We start from the raw sequence: 24338 nt of genomic DNA, 5'->3' as shown, positions 1-24338 counted from the left end.
ACTCAGATTATGGAATGAGTTCTTTGTCGAAGTTTTTTCCAAGATACTACAATATGGGGTTCTTTAAAAAAAAAAGGATAAAGAGGTTTCTTCAGGGTCGGCAACTGGTGAGTAATGTCCCTGGTATTGCAGGCGTTCATAGACTACTACAACCTGTTTTGTCTATGATTTTATAACCAATTTGCAGATCAGCTCAATCTAATATGTAAAATTGTCAGGTATTCATCTAATCGTTCATAATAAATGCCACAGTTTATTATTAGTTATTCCGTTAGTAGTGTAGGTTGCCAAAACATGAATGACCTTTACTGGGTTTCAACGGCGACAGACAGACAGATAGGCGCCGCTGTGCCGCTGTTTTACCAAGGACATTCTCTTTTATTATAATTCACTGTTTATGTTTGTGACTTCTTGATGGAACATCATTACATTGATAGTATATTATTAAACTTTTTTATACGATTTGAAATTGGAATGGCCACCCGGTGGTCCAACTGATGGAAAGTGGCGACCGTCACCTATAGACGTGGATAGTACTATCGGTATCACAGAATAGAGTATTTTGCACATGGTTGTACCCTTTAAGCGTCTGGGGTCTAACAGCCTCACTGCTAGCAATGTATTCTACGAGTTCGTCCTAACGCGATTCCCCTTGGAAACCATCGTGGTTAATTCTTGTGGAATTCATCACGATAGGCCAACTGACCTGCCTTCATCCTCTCCTATCATCTTTCTCTGGTGTCCCGCTAGTGTATACCGATAGCGTATATGGGGTTACCATTCCATTATCATCTATTTAATAAAAATAAAAAAAACCTTTTAAATGCCGTTATATTTAAGGAGTAGGGTGTTTTCCATAAGCCATTCCATACTTGGTGAGAATGGAATTTCCATCTTATTTGCCACAAGTTGTATCCTGCAGTTTTTCCCTCATGAATCTACTGATTATTTACTTTCTTTTACTGTAAAATAAAGATATTGTTGGATATCATCATCATTTCAGTCTTTAACTGTCCACTGCTGAACATAAGCTTCTCCTTTTGGGGGAGTTTTGCTAGTAGTTGCCACGCTTGGCAGGTTGGCAACCGCAGTTAGGTTTTCGAGATGTTTTAAGAGGGATGGATTGTAGGATATAATCTACAAAAATTCCATGCAAATCTGTTCAGTAGTTTTGCGTGAAAGAGTTACAAATATTCATCCATTGTCACAAACTTTTGTTTTTTAAATTTTAGTAGGATAGACTTTAGGGAAGGGTATACCCTCAAAAAGCAGATAGTAAGCCTAGTACATATTACTACATAGTCGGGCGGCTTTCTCTATAAATAGGCAGAGGTTTTTTTTTATGGGTGATGAGGGAATGGTAACCCCGCCTGCGCTAACGGGATACGCTGGTGGAGCACCAGTGAAGAATGATCGGTGAGAATGAAAACAGGCCAGTTAGCCCATCATGATGAGTTCATCAGGAATTAACCATGATAGTTTCCAGGGGGAACCACGAGGAGATCGACCTGATATTGCTAGCAATGGGATTTTTAGTCTCCATTACTAACAATCCCTTCCCCCAATAAGCAGAGGTATCGAGCTATAGAGTTTTATCTCGATTCTTTCCTCTCTTGCATTTGTGTGTACTCTTAATTGTATTTTACAACATCCTGAAGACAAAAAGGAATGATGATATTATATTTTTACTCCATCATTACATGGAAAATGTACCTTTTATCTACAACTATATTGCAGATTCTAATAACTTATTTTTGTAGAGATGATAAAGGTGTGCGTGACGGAATACCAGTGAAGGATGATAGGTGACGATGAAATTAGGTCAGTTAGTCCATCGTGGAATCGTGAACACGGTGGTTTCCAGACGGGACTGCGTGGAAATTGACCTGCGATTGATAATATGAGGTATATTGCTAACAATGGGATAATTACACCCTGCGAGGGGGGGAGGGATTGTAGTAATGAGTACTATCAGTTCTATCGCTAGCAATATACCCTGTCAGGTCGACCTCAACATGGTCCTCCCTGGAAACCATTCTGCTGAATTCCAGGGGTATTCATCACGATGGGTTAACTGACCTGCTTCTTCATTCTCATCTATCTTTTACTGGTGCCCCGCTAGCGTTTACCGTTAGCGCAGGCGGGGTTACCGTTCCATTATTATCCATTAAAAAAAATTACAACCTCCCCCATAAAAACCTATTTTCTATTAAGTAGTTAGTTATCTACTTTAATAATCCGTCTTTACAATATATCCACATAAAAATATAATTAAGACTAATTCAGCATAATAAAGTAATTAGTGAAACACGTTCTCACAATCACAAATTAAATAATTTAAATAAATAAGTAATAATGTATGTTGGTCTCATATCTTTGCAAAGTAAACAAACAGTACGAGATATCTAAGTACGCTCGCCTCATGCGGTGACGTCACGGCGAAGCGGTTAGCTCCAGTGAGCCGCGTTGCCAGATTGCTAACTTTTCCCCAATTTTTAGGTAATAATTTTCTGTTCGGGAAATTTTAAAGAAATAATATTTTTAGACAAACATGAACTTGGAGAAATTTGGGTAATATTTTTTTTACAATTTTTATATTTGTAAACTGTATAACGATAAAACAAATAGAATAAAATATCAATGAAGGCAGGGAACAGTGGGTAAGAGACGCAAAGCTAACCTTTTAGAGACGACCGATTTTTTAGTCATTTACATTGTAGCTATATGACAAAGTGTAAGCCGATAGATTATTATGATTCTGTAAAAGTGAAGAAAATCTTATAGAGTTGGAGAAAAAAGTATTTGACTTTTGGGTAAATACCAGAATAGCATCTGGCAACCAGGCCAGTGAGCCATCTCCTCATTACATCAACTTCTTATTATCTCAAAATGATAACTGGGTCTAAATCTGACTCCTTGATAGTGACGAGCATAAATACGTGAGACACGAGCGCTATTTTTATCAGTTTACCGCCGCTGCTTGACGGGGGACATCTGCTTTCGAAATTGTTTTGTTTCATCAAATTATTTGATAAATTTCCTTTGGATCAGCTCGCCTGATCGGCCTTCGCGTTGACGTTTTAAACAAGTTTTCCATTTAGCAACAACCGCACGGTTGTTGCTTTGAAGTTACTAAAAGCTTTGAGAATTACGCTATTAAGGGTAAGTTTTTTTTTCTATTGTATGCGTTTTTTTTTTATGTTTTTATTGATATTGAAGTTTTGTCCCGCATTGAAGTCCCATTTATTTAATATGTTTGTATCAAACATGTTGCCTAATATGAAACCACTACTTATATATAGTATTTCTGTATTTTCCTTTGTAACTATGTGTTTTTCTGGCAATAAATATTTTCTATTCTATTCTAAAACATAATACACGACTTCATACGCGGCAGGAGACGGGCCATAAAACAATTTTATAAACGTGTATAAGAACTAGCTAATTAAAAAAAAATATATATAATGAAAATTCAAGACGCTTTTCTTGCCAACGAATAGCATTTATTTTCTATTTTATTCATAAATAGACTTGGAAAAATATGTTTTTTTTTTTTGCAAATTGCCTTTCAGTTACTTACATCTGTATAAATATTTTCTTTTCGATTCATACATTACGTATCGACGTATTGTGATAAATATTATATGAATAATAAACCTTTAAAATTGAAACTGTTTAGGATATTGTTTCCTAATTATATTGAGAAAATTACCGTAATTGTAAATTTAATATAAAAAAAAAAAAAAACAGTAACTAAGAGCGTATTGCTAATACACGACTAGTAAAGAAAAATTCAAAGAGAAAAATATATAAATAAGCATTGCCGTGTGGGCTCGGTATAGAATATGCCATCCCTGTCTTTCCCGTGGGTGTCGTAAAAGGCGACTAAGGGAGGGCGAGAGATAGGCAGCAACGTCCCTCTTAAAACATCTCTAAAGCCTAACTGCGTTTGCTAATCAGCCTGCCAAGCGTGGCAACTATTGTCAAAACCCCTCAAGAGGGAGGTTTATGTTCAGCAGTGGACAGGTAAAGGCTGATATGATGATGATGAAATAGGTATAAAAGATGTCGTATTAAAAAATTATATGTGGGTATATTAAAAAATACGCAAATAATGTTATACGGCCAGTGTTATAATTTCAAAATTGAAGACGTAGGTTTACCGATATACTTCAATATCTAAAACCTGTTTTTGAGATGTTTGACGTTTTTATGATTAAGGCGGTTAGGTCGTAATTTCATCCTTACCTAGTGTCCTATCATCCTTCATGAATGAATGAATGAATGAATGACAGCGCAAACGAATGCCTCAGACGGGATTTATTATTATTGAGAGACGGGGGTTTTCAAGCAGAAAAATCTGTGACACTGCTACCTTTCTATGATCTTTTGTGCTCTCTGATGGGGTTATTTTATTTATTTATTTATTCTTTATTAACCACATTATAAAAAAAATGTCTGGTACAAAAGGTGGACTTACTATTAATTAATAATTTATAAATTAATAATTTCATTCCATATAAAAAAAAAAAAAAACTAGTAACCTAAGCTAGTCACAATATTAGTAACTTACTTTAAAAAAAAAAAGGAATTCTTAATTCGATTGTATTTCTTTTTGTTTGTTACCTCATAACTCCGTCATTTATAGATTGATTTGGTAAATTATTTTGTTATTTGTAAGAATATAATTTTAGGTCTCATAGAAATTTTATCAACATGAGTTCAGTAGTTTGATTGTTAAATTAAAATGAACACGTTTTGTCACAATTAAAATCGATTTCTTTTTGTGTAACAAAATCTACTTGTTAAAATATTCTAATTGAAAGGCAAACTTTACTACAAATTATTCAAGCATCGGCCGACCTTGTCCGCGAACTTATTTGTTGTATGAGTCAACATGGCGCCCGCAGAATTCGATTACACAACAGTTTTTGATTGATGTATTGTCACGATTACAGTAATTTTACTCGCAACGATTCTCTATTCAGGTTCGCGTTGAAAAACTTCCTCATATTAGATGGAAATTGTTAAAATTATCGTATTTAGCGTTTATTTCAGTCAGATATAGGAAAATGTCGTCAAATATTATCTGTTTCTTTAAAATTTTATGATAATGTAAACAAAAGATTGATCCGACCATAAAACAGTCTACGAATATCATAGTAGTATACATAAATCGAAAATCGATTGATTAAATGTTTCAATTTGTTACTAATTTCTAAGTTTCTAAGTTAAGGGCCCAGGGTCAAGTACCAACCCTGGGCTCCTAACCCACTGAAATTAAATAAGCTGTATATATATATATATATATATATTTTCTTTCAATATAACTAATGAAAATGCGAACCGTTTGTATAATATATAAATATAAATATATATATTAAATAATTTGTTTATTTAATAATCGTCCCGACCATAAGAGTCTGTTGATGTCCCATAGTTGTTCCCATTGAATGTTTGGATTTGTTGCTAATTTAGAGTCATACTGTAATAACCCCTACAAAACTTGATTACATTTAATTAAATTGTATTGGATTAGCCTGTAATGCATTTAAAACTTTTTGAAGTACTTAATACTTTTGGAGTTCAATCATTTGATTCTTTATAAACAAATTCAGTATATTCATTATAAAATTACTATTGGAAAAAAATAATCATAGAAACAGTAAAAAATTGTCCGAGATAATCGCGTAATGATTGTGCAAAAAATCTTCTTCAATTGTAAAAAAATATATATATATATATATATATATATATATATATATATATATATATATATATATATATATATATATATATATAATCCAACATAAAAGTACCACAAAAAGATTTCTCGAAACCGGCTCAAAATTGGCGACGTAATTGCCACAAAAAAAAAATACAGATGAGTTAAGAATCCCTTTTGGACGTCGCATAAAAACCGGTCAAAGGGGCCATAACAAATTCTGAATTATAAATTAAACATTCAAATCTGTATTACGTTGTATTTTACAAATACCACAAATATTTATTTATTTGTGGTACAAATTGTGTATTGCGTATTACTTATTATAATCTATTATCGACGGCCGAAGTCCCACAACTGTCAATAATTGATAGGACCTTTAAGTTGACAAACCAAAACAATTCTATTCCGGGTATTAATCTAAGAACAAGGAATTATATAGAAGGAATGTAAAAATAAAATATGTAAATCATATGGTTGCTTCATTTCTTCTTATGCAAATATAATAAAAAGAGGACGAGAGATACACTATCAGTTGTAATTTTTCTCAATTCATAGCAGGCTAGTGTTTAGAAAATGTATGATATGTCAATTATTTGTCAATGACAAATTTTGCATCACTAGGTTATATATTCAACACAGTATGTAGAAAGTATGCAAGCAGGTTGTATCTGAATTTGTTAGGGTTATACGGTCGTGTAACGTTTTCTATACACTAGCCTGCTATAAATTGACAATTTTATCACTCCTTCTATGTAATTCCTTGCTCTTAGGAACTAATCGATAACCACGAAGCAATGTTATGAGCGTTAATAGATTTAGTTTACCGAAGTGTGGCAACGTCGCACTTATGTCAATTAAAAAAAAAACGAACTTTTTAACATATCTGTAAATTATTATTAATAATAATCCTCTCGTTCTGTGATTAGGGAAAGTAGATAAAACTTTATTTAAGAAATCAATTTAGGGTACAATAACATTGATATAGCTGAAGAAGGTAAAGGCCTTTAAAATAAAAAAAAAATTGCTCTATCCGCGAACCGAAATGTTAATCATAAAATATGTTGCATTTGAATCTACCACTGAAAAGTTTGCACCTACTTGTATATTTTGGAATATTTCAAATACTTTTTTGGCAGTAAAATCCAAATTTTCAGCCATAGCGATAGTCGGAATTGTCTTGTCTGTGAATTTTTAAATACAGTTTTCCATAGTTTTCATTAATTTATTTATAAAGTAAGCCTTTGCTCTGATGTTAATAATGGATGAATGGTTAAAAAATATCATGTATCAATCAATCATTGTTCCTTTACTTTAATCTTTACTTACTTACGATATTACCGGTAAATTACTGACTGGATTGGATCAAAATTATTTGATAACTGGAAGATACTAAAAAAATCATCATGATTTCATTTTTCATCGTGGTAATTAAATATAAGATGTATATGTAATATGGTTTCAAAGAGACCCAAAGAGGGTTGACGTCAGGCAGGCAGCCGGTCGTAAAACTATAAACCAAATCTTTTTGTAATATGGATAAAAACATATTACGCCAACCCCAAATAATGATTGGGATAAGGGTAGGAAGATGATGATGTAATATGGTTTCAAATAAAATATTCCGTAAATAACTCGTAGATTTTGCACCAAAAAAAAAAAACCTCTAGTTCCAATCATGGCAAAACTAGTTATTTTGTTTTAAAAATTAAGTTGTTAAACCGATTTTGAAGAAATTTCTATACGACCAATTTGAAAGTATATCCTTTCAAATGAAAAAAAAAAGAATCTTTCAAATCAGTTTAAAAATGACAGAGTTCGGTGGTATTGACCAGAGGGAGACTTTGTAGAAAAATCGATTGCTTGGGTACTGTCCCATTCGTGTTTCTACCGTGAAGCAGTTGTGTTTGCATGGCTGTGTTTCAGTTTGAAGGGTGGGATATGGCGTGAATTTACTGGGTACAGAGGAATAATATCTGGGTCGTCAGGAATGGCAACGCATGGGGGGTATCATGGGCGAAACAGTATACTCTGTTATATCCATGGTATTGCTCATGTCTATAGGCGACGGTTACTACTTTCCATCAGGTGGGCCGTCAGCTTGTTTGCCATTCTAAGTTGTATAAAAAAAAAAAAAAAAAAATTGAGAAACTCGTCCTTTTTTTGAAGCCAGTTAAAAACGTCCAGTATAGAAAGGAAGTTGATGAACTGTGCTATGTTATGCAGACTGAATCTGCGATTACACACTCGCCAAGCTTCAAGAATAAGCAGACAATTAGCAAATACTAAAAGATGCTCTAACATCTACATGCATTTCAAACGCTTGCAGCAATCTTCTTTTGAACCTTTCATTCGTGCACAACTAGTTGAAGTCTAACATAGACCGCTTAGTGACAAATATTTGCAGGTTTTACCATTTTGTTTTGCACATTTGCATATAGCCAGAGAGTGAAATTACAATAAATTCATCATCATATCATCCGTGAACTGTCCACTGCGGAAAATAGCAGAAAGGGCCTTGGGGAGTTTTGCCAGTAATTGCACTGCTTGGCAGGTTGGTTTGGCAATCGCTGTTAGACTTTAGTGATTTTTTTTTATACAACTTAGAATGGCAAACAAGCTGACGGCTGATGGAAAGTGGTTACCGTCGCCTAAAGACATGAGCAGTACCATGGACATAACAGAGTATACTGTTTCTCCCATGATACTCCCCATGCGTTGCCATTCCTGAGGACTTGGATGTTATTCCTCTGTACCCAGTAAATTCACGCCATATCCCACCCTTCAAACGGAAACATAGCCATGCAAACACAACTTCTTCACGGTAGAAACACGAATGGGACAGAGGTACCCAAGCAATCGACTTTTGTACAAAGTCTTTCTCTGGTAAAAGTGATGTTTTACGAGGGACGCTGCTGTCCATCCCTCGACCATTAAGTTCCCTTAGTCGGCTCTTGCGACACCCACGGGAGAAAGGGATGTCTCATTTTATGCCAAGACCAAAGGACTATACACTACCAGACACCACCGTACATTATTTGTGTAATGACATGTTTTACGACAGAAGAGTTAGCCGGCAATTTACATAGATAAAGTTTTTAGTATCGGCCAGCGACGTTTAGAATCTGTAAACCGTGGTAATAAACGTTTAGAAAAGTAAAAATTGTTTTTAATTTTCTGCGAGGCACGAGGCTACGATTAATAATTATCTTAAAATAATATTATTTCAAGTGTTATGTATAATAATAATATTTTAAACTCTTACGCAAGTACCTGATCAAACTTGAGATAAATACAGTTGTATGATGATAACCTTTTTGTCACCGAAATTCTATACAAATTGCTGATAACTGTATCTACGCCGAACATAAATTGTATTATGAAGATATGTTTAAAAATCTGCTAGATACCTATTAGCTTTAGAGGCCTTAATATTGAAGCCAGGGTTTTTCAGTTAATCCCAAAAGGACGAGTTTCTCAATTCATCTGATTTCTCTTTTTTACTCTGTCGCTTGATAAATTATTGTACAGATTCTCATCATTACTTTGTAATCGATTGGATTTTATTCCGTTTTGTTCCCATATTCATTTTGTGACGATTATAGCTGTCATTTCCCTTTGTGAAACAAAAACCTGCTTATTGCAAAGCAAAATAATTACACTCGATTGGCCACCCCTTCCTTTCTCATGGGTGTCATAAAAGGCGATTAAGGGAACATAATGGTTGAAGGATAGGCAGCAGCGTCCCTCTTAAAACATCATCAAAGTCTAACCCTCCTGCTAGGCGTGGCAACTACTGGCAAAACCCCCTTTTATAGGGGAGGCCTATGTTCAGCAGTGGACGATTAATGGCTGATATGATGATGATGATGAAGATACGCGATTCCATGTTCTAAATTCAAATATTTCCAGTCTAATGTGTCTACAAATAATCTCGTCGTCTTTATAAAGATCTAACTTAACCCTTCTTTGCATAATGGTGGAAATTTATTTCCATCATGACATTGATGCCCAAAAATTATATAAAAGATCAAGTTCACTTTAAGTTGATCGTGTCTGGATACCTTTTTAATGTCCATTGCTAAAAATAAAACATAGCTGTCAAATTTATTTTTTTATCCACTTTTCCTTTAATTTTGAACATGAATTATATCTTCTTGATTTATTTTACCAATAACAAAAAAAAAAAATCATGCAAAGAAGGGTTAAGATCTGATATATGGTTCTTATTCTTATATCTTCATCGGTTTTCAAAATCGACTTCAAAAAGAAGGAAACTCTCAATTTGGCTGTTTTTTTTTTCTTTTGTTTTTTTATGACATAACTTCGTCAGTTGTAAACCGATTTGGAAAAATCTTTTTTATCTGAAAGGGTATAATTAAATATTTGTCCTATAGAAATTTTATCAAAATCAGTTTTTTAATCAAAATAATTAATATTGTCATAATTGAAATTTTTTTTTTTTTTTTTTGTGGACACAATCTTGAATTATTTTGAAGTCGATTATTAAAACATGCACAACTGAGTACAGTTATTTTTATTTTTTATTTATTTATTTAGATTCACTGTTTTTTTATCTGTAAAGATATACTTGAAGATTTGTCCTATAGACAATATATCGAAATCGGATATAGTCGTAAAATTTTTAAATTAATATAACTGGCTTTTCCACAATTAATGTCTTTTTTTTTTTGTTTTGTGAAACCCAATCCAATCCTAATTAGTCGCAGAACTTGTACTTCCTTGTTGTGGAGTAAAATTTTAGATTATCGCTGTACATTTTATAAAATACGTGAGTATATCTGGGTCGGTATTATCTCATTTGTTTTATCGCGTTCGATCGCCCGTATTTATTTGATTATCATATATTGATGGCCCTTAAAGGTTAGTTGTGTTTTTAACTCGTAATAGATATGTAATTTGTTTTGTTTGATGATATAGTTAATATAATTAATGTGATTTATTATTATTATTTATATAATTCTTGTAATAACGTCGATAAAAACTTGGATCACAAATCTGGATACACGTCTCGTATTAGTCAACTTTCAGAATCATTCCAATTTGCTGATAATAGCGAATTTTCAATGTCCTAGTGTAAGTTCAAGGTTGGAAATATTTATAAATATCGACATGTGAATTAGACATGGGTAATATTGATACCGATCTGATATCTATATATCGAGTTCCTCTGGACATTGATGGTGGGAAAAAAGGTCATCACCTATTTCGATATCGCCCATTATCGGTCGAATATATGTTAAAAGTCTGTTATCCATTGTTATTTTTTGGGTAAAAGATTTTTAAAATATTCGTTATTAGATCAGTATATAGATATTGTAACTAAAATATATAGTAATCGCTATATATTACCCAGCACTAATGTGTGTTATGTATATGTTTGGGTGATGATTATGGTTGATTTTAAGTTTTCTTTCTCTTTCGCTCTCGTATTTGATTTTTTTTTATATAACTTAGAATGGCAAACAAGCTGACGGCCCACCTGATGAAAAGTGGTAACCGTCGCCTATAGACATGAGCGGTACCATGGACACAATATATTGTTTCGCCCATGATACCCCCCCCCATGCGTCCATTCCGATTTGGAATTTTTTTCCTTGTATAAAATTCACATCCATTCAGTAAATTATAAACTAAATAACTAGTTTTGTCACAATTAAAGTCGTGTTTTTATTTGTGGCAAATAATTTTTAATTATTTTGAAGTCGAAATGTTAAAACATGCACAACTGTTGTAACAATCGAATATTTATACAATAGTGGTGTTTAGAACTAAGTGTAACGCTGTGAAACCCTATTACTAACAATCTCTCTCTCTCCTCCCCTCCCTAACTGTATTGTACGTAATTTTTATTTTGTTTTCGATGTCAGTTTTATTTAAAGTAAAATGGTCACATGTGGTTTAGAGGGGGGGGGGGGGGACACAAAATGTTACGGCGCGTTTCATTGTGGGAGGGAGAATCAAAAATCTTCAAAAATTGCGTTATACAATAAAGTCCCCTAAAGCAATGATAGAATAATGAATACTATAGAGCATTAGAAACAGTTCCTCTGCTACTCTTGGACATCAGTACATACGAATGCCGTCTTATCTCAATTTCAATTCACACTTTATCTTTAGGTATCTGTGAGTATTTTTGGAATTGACATAATTTTTTTTGAGTCACGTATTATCTCAAGGTTTGGTGTAAAATTGTTTCGTCAGAAATATGGCATTTTTAAAAAGCCAGCAACGCACAAACAACTCCTTTCATATTCAGGTTTTTATGATCGACAGTGGTCGCTTTCCATTAGATGTTGTTTACCTCTCATAAAAAAACAATTCTCAAACTTATGGTCGGCTCGATTATTCGTTTAAAGGAACTATATGAATATAGGTTATTTCAATTTCAGTGAGTTAAGGGCCCAGCACCAGTATGTATTGATCCTGGGCCCTTAACCCTTCAATTACCAGTAACAATAAACAAACACTTGACTGATGTTCGCCTATTTGCCCGTGCAGGGAGCACCGGGTGAGTCCGGCGCGTGTGCAAGTGCCGGGCGAGACGGGCGAGAGAGCCGTCCGCAGTTACCGCGCCCGCGCCCCTCGCCGCGCTGCTGGCGGCGCGCGCTCAACGTAGACCCGCCCTGGCTGCGGCACGCGCCTACCCGCTGACGCCACACCACGCTTGACACGTGAGTACCTAACCTTCTAGCTTCTTCTTGACTAGCTTCCAGCCGTGACTTTATATAATGTATGATAATGTATTGGTCACTTCGTCTGTGCTATCGGGATACCCTGGCGGGGCACCAGTGAGAGAATATAGGTGAGGATGAAACAGGTCAGTTGACCCATCGTGAAATAAAAAATTAACCACGATGGTTTCTAGGGGGAACCGCGTGAAGGTCTACTGATTAGGATATATTTCTAGTAATAAGTCTGTTAGATCTCGCTACTAACAACCCTTCCCCCCCCCCTTTGCCCGCTTAACCGGGATAAGCTCACTGAATGGGCTTAAGACTGGGCTTACCGAATGGGCAAAAGTAGTACATCCTGTACAGGTAGTATGTGTATAAATTTCATAGTGAATAGTTCAGCCATTAAGGCGCTAAGAGATAAAGAACCAATAAGTTCACTCTCACATTTATGATATTAGCAAGGATATGGCCAACATGCTTACGGCCCGCCTGATGGTAAGTGGGAACCGTCACCTATACAATTGAATGTCAAACAAAAGAATTCAAAGAGCCTCCACATTCTACCAAAATACCTAAATATTAATATTTTTCACACTAAACTCAATTCAATAAAATATCTTTTTTTTTTAATTCAAATAATCCTTAATTTGATGGGACATAATATGAGCACAACCAATGTCAGATTAATGAGTCACTCATACAAATGGTTTTATTAATTAAAACTAAATTATGACGTGCATTAAATTTTAATTATAACGCAAGTGTTTTAACTTTATTTTATGTCCAGTGCTGAGTTTCATTCAATGTAACAAAAAAAAAATCAATGTTCAACTTATTTAGTTAGTTTTATCAATTGATCAGTTTTACGAATACTATAGATACTTGGTTTAAATTATACCTATATTATAGTACGGTTTCAGCTTAAGTCTTTAAGAATTAACAGTATAAATGGATCACCATTAATTCCCTTTATATCGATAGTAAAGGCGTTGAAAACTCCACTGTGTATACACTCATAATCATAATTATAACCCGTCTATTTAAATGTACTGCTTCGTTAATATTACTTCCTTAGCGTGCAAGAAGCCTTTTTAATCCGGCAGGTTATGTAAGGAAAAAATAAACTAAATAAGGTCGACTTATTATCTTTTTTGTTATTAAATCTGCAGCTAATTGTCATAATTTTGTAACGATGACCTTCGAACTTGTCTGACCAATGTCTTCATTTCCAGCTGACACTTGTTGACTAGCGCTAGTGGACCCCCAGCACCGGGCCCGAACACCTGACACCGCCCCTCCCCCGGCCACTGAACATCCAAGCATAGCCGGCGCTTCGGCCTCGGCACAGCCGGGGCCTGCCGCCCAGGGGCACCGCCAACAGCCAGTGAAGTGACAAGTGTTTGCGAACTCTGATCAACATGAAGGTCCTGCAAGACGAACAGCGTATCACCGTAATGGAGGGGCCCTGGACGCCTGTGGACGTCATCAAGCAGGTGGTTGACGAAGGCACCCAGGAGGACCCGTTCTACGTGATGAACCTGGGGGAGGTGGTCAACAGATACCATCGTTGGAAGGAGCTGATGCCGCGCGTTGAACCGTTCTATGGTAAGATGTTTTTGTATATTTTTTTGTGGAACTTGAATGGCAAATAGGCCATCGGCTTACCTGATGAAAAGTGGCAACTGTTACCTATAGACATGACCAAAGATATGTCAGAGTACACGGCGTCGCCCATGATATTTTTCAAGCGTTCCTATTCCTGAGACCTACGGTGCTATGCCTTCCCCTTCCAACCATAACACGGCCATGCAAACAGTTGCTAGTAGTTGCCACGCTTGGTAGGCTAGATGGCAACCGATATTAGGCTTTGGTGATGTTTTAAGAGCTTGATTAATGTGAAATGTTTTAAGAGATGTTTTAGTCGCTGTTTACGATACCCAGGGGAAAGGACGGGATGGCCTATTCTATGCCGGATCCGCACGACAATATCCCACCCATATTGCTTAATATTTTTTTATTGCATGTGTAATGGCAGACAAGCACAAGAATTGAGTTAGTTTTTAATGTTCAATGCTTGTTGCAGCGGTAAAATGCAACGACGACAAGGTGCTGGTGTCGACGCTGGCTGCGCTCGGTGCTGGGTTCGATTGTGCGTCCAAAGCTGAGATACAACTCATCACCTCTCTGGGGGTCAAGCCTGAGTGAGTCCCAATTATTACATTTATTTATTAATTGAACTTTAATACACCTAGATAGTGTAAAAGGCGGATTTAACACCATATGGTGTTATTTACCAGCCAACCATAGACCGGAATATATTCACTAGTTTTTACCCGTAACTTCGTTCACGTGACCGGGACTAGATGGTGTTGTGTGAAATGTACTGAATTATTATTATTACAAATAGGCTAACGCCATATTTAAATTTCGCCAAGGATTTTCCATCAACTACTAGGCCAGTTAACTTGAAATAAATTTCACAGATATTCTTTAATGCAATGAACATAAGGTTGATAATCAAATATGTCAATAACAAATCGCGTTATACCCCCAGCCGCATAATATTCGCGAATCCAGCAAAGATGGCGTCGCATATCCGCTACTCGGCGGCCGTGGGCGTGGACTTGATGACCTTCGACTCCGAGATCGAGCTGTTGAAGATCAAGCAGCACATGCCGCATGCGCAGTGAGTGTTCTATGCTTTATTGTAATATTAGTAAGGTATACAATTGTAACGCATTTTATAAACAACTTGCTGATCGACGAACGTAGTTTTGCCCCCTACCGCCGTGTGCGGCATCAATTGTTTTTTATCAGGATATAAAAAAAATCTTATTTCTTTGGAACAATACACATTTACAAAATTTTATTAAAATGGTTTAACCAGTTTTGGTGATCAGCGTGAATGAAAACTGTGATACGGGATTTTTATATATAAGATTACGACTATTTGATATAAATTATATTTTTTTATTAAATTTTTTTATACTATATAAATATCAGTGTATATGTTAACAACTAGAATAAAAGGATTTTCATCTTAATTGATTATATATTAATAACAATAAAGAGACAATGCCGATATTGTTTACTAAATATACCAAAAATGTAAAAAATATAAGCTTTCATATAGGGAGCCAAGAAATATAACATCAGGGGGCGCGATCTCCACCGTTATTCGGTAGCGTCACTAGTGTTGTAACACGGTGCCCGTTCCACAGGCTGGTGATCCGCATCCGCTGCGACGCGGCGGTGGCGCAGTGCCCGCTCGGCATCAAGTTCGGCTGCGACCCGGTCTCGGAGGCGCCGCGCCTGCTCAAGCTCGCTGCGGTCTTGGGGTTAGAGGTATGCACCCGGAAATATCATTCTTTACATTAGTTTCAGTAATTTAAAATTTTAAACAGCACTAAATCGCGGAAGTCGTATAGTTAGAGAGTTCAGGGCCGGGGGCGTGGTAACAGCAAGGCTGTACCCCATGTTTCGGACATGAAAGTGAAAATACAATATTTTTTTTTTTTATCTAATATACAATCTTTTATAATGCTATAAATAGTTTTTTTACTAGATACATTGTTTAGTATTTTTTAATAGTTTTTTTTTTTAATGGATGATAATGGAATGGTAGCACCACCCGCGCTATCGGTATACACCGGCGGAGCACCAGTGAAGGATGATAGATGAGGATGAAGTAGGTCAGTTAGCCCATCGTGACGAATTCAACAAGAATTATTCACGATGGTTTCCAGGGGGAACCACGTGGAGGTCGACCTAATAAGGCATATTGCTAGCAATGGGGCTGTCAAACTCCATTGCTAACAATCCCTTTCCCCCCTTTTTTTTAATAGATTATAATGGAATGGTATTCCCGCCTATAGTAATACAGCTGGCGGGGCACCAGTTAAGGGATGATAGGTGAGAATGAAAAAACAGGTCAGTTAGCCATGATAAATATACCCGGAATTCGATGATTTCCAGGAGGGACCACATAGAGCCACCAGCCCAGTATCAGGTTGTCTTTATTATTATTAATTTGGATTCTTCCAGATTATCCCATATGTATTTCTATTTTACTCACCTCTGTTAGCCAGACATTGTAATTAGGTCATCTTTTATAGTTTCGTTGCATTTGTAAAAAAGGTCATCTTTTATAGTTTCGTTGCATTTGTAAAAAAGGTCATACTTATAAAACTGAGAGTGTTTCCCCAATTATAAATATTGAAGTTTCCCCCGTGTGCCGGTAGGTGGTGGGCGTGTCGTTCCACGTGGGCTCCGGCGCAGCGGAAACGGAAGTGTACGCTCGCGGGATACAGTGGGCGCGGGCGCTGTTTACGTCGGCGGCGCGAGCCGGCCACCGCATGCGCCTGCTCGACCTCGGTGGGGGCTTCGCTGGCGGCTCGCACTCCTGCCTCGCTCATGTACGTATATCCATAACCAGGACTTCCTAGTATAAAGGGGGAGTAGAACATTGTTCTCAGATGAGAGACGAGTATGACATCTGTCATACTCGTCGACGATTGCTGCCTGTAGGGATTAATCTGCTCTGGTTACTGTGTCTTATATATAAATTAATAAAATAATTATTAATTTGTGTTAATCATATGCTAAACTTCACAATCTGATATTGTTTGTTAGTTATTCTATTATATTACTAGAGGGAGACTTTGTACAAAAGTCGTTTGCTTGGGCAACACTGTCCCATTCGTGTTTCTACCGTGAAATAGTTGTGTTTGCATGGCTGTGTTTCCGTTTGAAGGGTGGGATAATGGCGTGAATTTACAGGGTACAGAGGAATAACATCTGAGTCCTCAGGAATGGCAACGCATGGGGGGTATCATGGGCGAAACAGTATACTCTGTTATGTCCATGGTACTGTTCATGTCTATAGGCGACGATTACTACTTTTCATCAGGTAGACCGTCAGCTTATTTGACATTGTAAGTTGCATAAAAAAAAATTACAAATTAATAATTTAATAATTGGACTTTTTGAAAAAGCAACAGCTGATTTTCTTACCCATTCTTCTAAGTTGAAATTGCATTTCAAATGTAGTGATAGAATCATAGAAAAAAATTACTATTCAGAAATGCTAAAATTTTACTTCAATAAAAATGATTTCTCCCTTTTTTCTAACTTGTGTGATGTGTGCTGTCGCCAGGTGGCGCAGGTGATCAACAACGCTCTGGAAACCCATTTCCCGGAGCGTTCGGTGCAGGTGATCGCTGAACCAGGCCGCTACTTCGCTGCCGCCGCCTACACGCTCGCCACTATGGTGCACGCTAAGCGAGAGGTCTGTACCATCACATTTTTGTGCTCCACCATCATCCTTCTGCCCTTATAGCATAATAGAAGCATGTCAATGGTTACTTAGATTTATTTATTATATTAGTTATTTGCGTATATGCTTAGTAAGTGTGTATGACTACTTAAGTCGTAAAATCAGTATCAAGGGCATCATGACTTCATCAATTATAAACCGATTTGGAAATATATTTTTTTGTGGCGTTTTTGGTGCGTTACTTGCCCACAGAGCATAATAAAATAGATGAACCCAGGTACAATCGTAGCCCTGGGGGATGTGCTAATATACCGGCGCATCCCCCGAGTGGTAGGGTGAGCACGCCATCCACCCTATCTTGAGAGAGGAGACCTGCTCTTACTATCAGGGGGCGGCGGGTCGCTGCCGTCGAAGATGTGGTGAGTGCGAAATCGAACCCGTGTCTCCGACATATGGCACCTCGAGGGTATATCGTCTGATTTTTGGTGGGTACACTCCCACCTTTGACGGCCGAGATGGAAAGTGGTTCACCTCCCACGAGGTCGGGTCTGCTATAGACATTAAAAAAAAAAGGTACAATCGAAGTGGCGTGACCAATATGAAAGAATATACTTATAGGTCTCTCCCATAGAAATTTTATTAAAATCGGATCAGAAGTGATGTTTCCTCCCACGAACACTCGGGTTGTGCAATGAGCTCCCTGCCGAGGTTTTCCGAAAAGACTACAGCATGGGGTTCTTCAAAACGGACTTCAGGGTCGGCAACGTTATTCCTCTGGTATTGCAGGTGTTCATAGGCTACATATCCACTTACCATCAGGTGGGCTGTATGCTTGTTTGCCACCTCAGTGGTATAAAAAAATATTTTAAATCAAAATCATTGGTTTTGTCATATATCAATCAGTTTTTTTGTGGAATACATTCTTAAATTTTTTTTATTTAACTTTAATAAACTTAGAAGGTGCAAATGGCGGACTTAACACCCATATGGACTTATCTACCAGTCGATCGTAGATAGGAATAACAGAATATATAATTGACCGTGCAACGTAATGAATAATATTAAATTAAAAGTTATTCAAAATTAACATACATGTAATACTCATATTACATTATTTATGTACATATATAGCATACAGCATTATATAAAGCAGCATCTAAAACATATTACGTTTCTATGGATTATATATCTAATGTAAATTTTATTTAGACATGTGATGCGATTTTTTTCCCAAAATGTCACTGAACAGAGAATGACATCATTTCATTGAAACGTCTTTTGTGCCCTATACCTTATGGGGAATGTGTTTTCATGACTATTGTGTCCGGCAGGTGGCGTCGAAGGACGGCGCGGACCAGGACGAGACGCACACGATGTACTTCGTGAACGACGGCGTGTACGGCTCGTTCAACTGCGTACTGTACGACCACCAGCAGGTCGTCGCCGAGCCGCTTGTTGTGAGTATTACATATATAGATAGATGTACCCTTCATTGTTTCCTTCAAAAGTTTACAGTAGTAAACTTATCATCATGGACATCATATCAGCCGTCAACTGTTCATTGCTGAATATAGACCTTCCCCTATTATGGGGGGAGTTATGCCAGTAGGAAGGGGTGCCCCTCGCCTCTTCCTTTTTCGTGGGTGTCGTATGGTCGAGGGATTGGCAGGAATATCCCTCTTAAAACATCACCAAAAGTTCAAATGCGGTTACCGAACCGTTTGCTAAATATAGCAACTACTGGCATAACCTTCCTTATGGGGGAGGCTTACGTATATAATACATAGATAATTTATTTGCATTACTTACAGCACACAAATTATAACATACATATATAGATATACATAAAAAGGCGAGATAAGAGAAATGATTTAAAAAAAATACATAAATGATTAAAAAAATACATAAAGCCAAGTACATTTTCTTTTGTGCGTGTGCCATGACAATACAAAATAATCATAACTCGGTTTATTGTTTCGCTCTCAAAAGAGTAAAAAATGCACACACAACAAAACACAATCCTATCGCCTAAGGTTTTTTTAATTTTTTGAAATTTGAAGTTTGATTTTGAATTTCAAACAGAATCCACTATATGTATACAGTACCTATGGATATAGTAGGTAGTGAATTCTGACTGAAGTGATAGTCATTTTTTTATAACACTGAAGTGGCAAACAAGGATAGGGCCCACCTGATAGTAAGGGGTTACCGTAGCCTACGAAGGCGTGCAATAGCAATGTGGTAGTGCGTGGCGTAACGCAAGGTGGTGGTGTGGTGTGCAGCCGAGCACGGCGGCGCCGCGGCCGTGCTCGGTGTGGGGCCCGAGCTGCGACGGGCTGGACTGCGTGCTGCCGAGCTCGCTGCTGCCGCCGCTGGCGCCCGGCGCCTGGCTGCTGTGGCGCGACATGGGCGCCTACACGCTGCCCGTCGCCTCGCCCTTCAACGGCTTCCCCGTGCCCCGCGTCCTCACCGTCATCGACGCCGCGCTCTGGTCAGTGCCCACCGCATACAGTGCACACTACGATCTACTACCTAATATATCTATCCGGGGGGGAAAGGGATTGTTAGTAGTGGAGACTGAGAATCCCATTGCTAGCAATATACCCAACCAGGTCCACCTCCTCGTGGTTCCCCCTGGAAACTATCATGGTTAATTCCTGATGAATTCATCATGATGGGCTAACTGGGCTGTTTTCATTTTCATCTATCATCCCCTCCCGTTAGCGCAGGCGGGGCTACCATACCATTTTCACCCATCAAATATATATATATATATATATATATATATATATATATATATATATATATATCTATCCGGGGAGAAAAGGAACTTTTATTTATTTAACTCTTTATTGCACCATAAACAAAAATATATCAAGTGTAATACAGTAACATAAATACAGATTGAAATATACACATAAAGGTACAAAAGGCGGTCTTATCGCTAGGGCGATCTCTTACAGACCTTTGATTAAAGTAGAATAGATCTTAGTATGGGATAGTTAGCCCAAATATTCATAGTTTAACCTGTCAGGTATTCGCTACGATGGGCTAACTGACCTATTTTCATCTCTAACTGGTTCTCCATTAGCGTATTCCATTCTCATCCATCGCACAATTTACTTGATTTTTTATATCACAGATGGCAAACAAGCATACGCCCCATCTGATGGTAGGCGGTTAACGTAGGCTATGAATGTCTACGATACCGGGGGCACTATGCGCGCGTTGCCGACCCTGAAAAAACCTCTTTAGTCTTATTTTTTGTAGAACCCCATGCTGTAGTTTTTTGGAAAAACTTCGACAGGGAGCTCATTTCATAACCTGAGCGTTTGTGGAAAGAAACACTTCTCGCGCTGTACGCGACCACCCAGTCTCTAAAGTATGGGGATGTACTCCCTGTCAATGACGAGCTAAACGATAGTAGAAAATGTCTATGGGCATCATTTTTTTTTTACTGGATGACAATGGAGTGGTATCCCCGCCTGCGCTAACGGTATACGCTGGCGGGGCACCAGTGAGGGATGATAGGTGAGAATGAAAAGGCAGGTCAGTTAGCCCACCGTGAAGAATACGCCAAGAATTCAGCACGATGGTTTCCAGGGGGAACCACGTGGCGGTCGACCTGACAGGATATATTGCTAGCAATGGAACTGGTAGTCCGCATTACTAACAATCCCTTCCCCCCTGGGCATCATATTGAATAATTCCTCTGAGCACAGTCCGTTGTTGTCAGTACTTGATTTGTTACATGATATATCCAATAAATCCTTTTTATTAAATTATTGTGCCTTGTCTAGTGATCTTTATATAATTTTTATTTTGTTTCAGGGCCGTACTGAAGGATCTGTGGCCGATTTCAGAGGCGCATTTCGTGCACGGCGGCCCCATTGTCGTGCCGCAGACGCCGCCCCTGTCCCCGCCGTCCCCGGCTGCCTGCCCCTCCCCCTCGCCCTCGCCCTCCCCCTCCCCCGGCCACTCGCAGCCCTCCCCGTCGTCCTCTCCCCCGCATTCGCCGGCGCTCGCTCCCCTCGACGACTCGCACTCTCGCCTCGTATTCGTGGAATGCGCTCTCAAGTGACCGCTCTTTGACTCCGACGACCAACGCGCGCGGTGATGCTCGGAAATGAGACTAATTCGCCTATAAACATGGTTCATTATTGACGATTTTCTAACTCTTAACGTTTTGTACCCAAAACATTGGTTATGTGTATTTATACGGTTTGAATAATAATGTATTGAAATGATTGATTAACCTTTTGACAGCTTGACTTTGTAGCAATTGCTGCGCCCCTAACTACTCACTTGACACAAATCCACAAATAATATAAATATAGAGAACTTTTGTTATATATTCTGTCTCCATTCTGTTACTGCGTTAATGTAGTACGCCATGAGATAAATGGGAAAAACAATATATAAATTTAGAAAGGATTGCTAAGGAAATAAACATATTTTTTTATTCAAATCTGACTGGGGCAGTTAAAAGGTTAAAAAATCATGCTTAGAGCATTCAACACAGGAGGCATTTTATAAGCTTTCTCTGTCTCATCACTCATAGAATAATCAAACTGCTAATCAGATATCATAATTACATTTTAGTTTTCATAAGTGTTAATTTAAATTAGTGTAGATACATCACAAATCCTCCCTAAACGATAGACAGTTTCATTTTGTGTCTATCGTATCCAGTGTTGAACGTTTTAAGAGAATTATTAAGAAATGACCAATACAATGTTTTATAGTGAATGCTGACTGAAAAGTTTATAGGCGCTTCAGTTATATTCCTGCGTCACTAAATGACTATAAAGCCCATATAACACGTAACTAGGTAGTCCATTAGTTCCACTAATTTGCTCCTGTTAATTAATAAGAAACAATGTAATACAATAGGAAAGTTTACTTAAAACTCTGTGAAGGTAACGCCATTTGGCTACATAGTGATTTAAAACAAAAACCATAATGGCGGGAATTCTTTTTTTTATTTCATTTTTCCGCCCATAAATACAGATTAAAGCGGCTTTGTTTATGTTATAACGTAATGGCGTTTCTATTTAAATAAATTGACAGTAAACTTCCCTTATTCAATATTTGTTTTTTAATGTACTGGACATTCCGTTTCACGTTATATGGGCGAAGGCTCTGCGATAATGACTTGTTACCATTTTATCACAAATTTCTTTATTATATTTCTCTATATACGAACTGTATGATTTTAATATTTAAAATAAATCACAATTTTGTTCATGATATGTAGAATGTATTTTCTATTTCAATAATTGTATTTTGATTATTTTACTAGTGTTGTGATCATTATACCATTTTTATATAAATGTGGTGGTAGATACGTTTTCGTAATCAAAACTTATTCTTACACCTATAGCTGTATGGTAGTCGTACCTTTGCTTATTACTAACATCGTTTTACCGTTTGGAACTGCCGAATTGTATTTTAAATAATTATATCGTAATTGTACGTGTGTAGAGCAATAGAGTACATTCCTTTATATTCGTAGCTTGTGCGATGTTGTGCAATGTAATAGATTTTTCAATGTTTAAAAGTTTTGTCATCGTTTAATGGGTTTCGCAAATGTATTTGTTGCAAATGGCTTATTCCAATATATTTCTGACATCAAAATTATTGTTTTTTATTTTATTTATACCTAGAAATATTGTGTGGAAGTAAGTTAGTGATGCGAGTAAATCAACCTTCCTCGGAGAAATGGTAACCTATTGGTAGATCTTTCCTTCCCACCCGTGTGAGCTAACTGTGCTTCAATTTAATTGAATGTGATTTAAAGAGTGCCATAGGGCAGTAAAACTATAGGGTAAGGAGGCATAATACCTCAAGAATGGCAAACTATGAAGGGTATCATCACAGTAGACTGTGATTTTTTATACTATAAGTGGTAAATAAGCATACGACCCACCTGATGGTAACCGGTTACCGAAGCCTATGAACGCCTGCAACAGTAGGGCCATTACGCTCATGCCGATCTTGAAGAAACCTCTTTATCCCTTTAAAGAACCTCATGCTATAGTCTTTCACAAAAACCTTGACAGGGAGCTCATTCCATAACCTGAGATTTTATGGGAGGAAACATCTCTGAAAACGCGCCGTACGAAACCATCTATATTTTAAAATCTTAGGGTATGAGGGTCAACTCCGCGTCCATAGAGACCATTTTTTATTAATATATATGACAAAGTTGTAACTAGACCATGTCTATTTTATTTATACTTTATACTACTATTTTATTTAAACTATAACAGTTGAATGGTGAACAATACTATCAGGCATTATGTCCGCCCTGTAGACATATTTTAATTTGTGCAAAAGTATAAATAAAATAGACATGGTCTAGTTACAACTTTGTTATATATGTTAATAAAAAATGGGCTAAACAGAGAGAATAAATGGGAGAGTCTGTATGGGAGATGTTTAAGAAAAAATGAATTTGAGTAGCATTTTTATAAGAGCAATAGCAGCAAGAATATTATTTCTTAATTTTAACTATCTACCTCTTGTTTGTTCCGGTACCAAACAAAAATCACTGCATCAAATTGGATTCGGTTTTCAGTAGTGTTCCTAAAAGTTTACAATCTGGTATTTTTTTTCTTTATACAACTTAGAATGGCAA

The 24338-nt window shown here is 37.1% G+C and overlaps 1 protein-coding gene across 3 annotated transcripts in view; it reads left to right on the top strand.

The window, feature by feature from the left end:
• LOC113511219 (ornithine decarboxylase 1-like) overlaps positions 1-23338 on the top strand; it is a 35469-nt gene extending 12131 nt beyond the window's left edge. Inside the window, exons 1-11 of one of the 3 annotated variants that reach the window (XM_052900335.1) lie at positions 2956-3162; positions 12248-12420; positions 13656-14028; positions 14507-14624; positions 14978-15109; positions 15645-15768; positions 16665-16838; positions 17579-17710; positions 19030-19155; positions 19981-20189; positions 21530-23338. In XM_052900335.1, coding sequence (XP_052756295.1) covers positions 13842-14028; positions 14507-14624; positions 14978-15109; positions 15645-15768; positions 16665-16838; positions 17579-17710; positions 19030-19155; positions 19981-20189; positions 21530-21779 — 1452 coding nt within the window. In that variant the 5' untranslated portion in view covers positions 2956-3162; positions 12248-12420; positions 13656-13841 and the 3' untranslated portion in view covers positions 21780-23338. Of the gene's footprint in view, positions 1-2955; positions 3163-10688; positions 10823-12247; positions 12421-13655; positions 14029-14506; positions 14625-14977; positions 15110-15644; positions 15769-16664; positions 16839-17578; positions 17711-19029; positions 19156-19980; positions 20190-21529 lie in introns of those variants that run through there. The other 2 variants (XM_052900337.1, XM_052900336.1) reach the window with 2 other exon arrangements.
• The last annotated feature ends 1000 nt before the right edge of the window (positions 23339-24338 follow it).

Source organism: Galleria mellonella, unplaced genomic scaffold (genome assembly GCF_026898425.1).
Source record: "Galleria mellonella isolate WM207_F2 unplaced genomic scaffold, CSIRO_AGI_GalMel_v1 utg643, whole genome shotgun sequence".
Taxonomy (NCBI): domain Eukaryota; kingdom Metazoa; phylum Arthropoda; class Insecta; order Lepidoptera; family Pyralidae; genus Galleria; species Galleria mellonella.
This window is presented reverse-complemented; position numbering and strand designations above follow the sequence as displayed.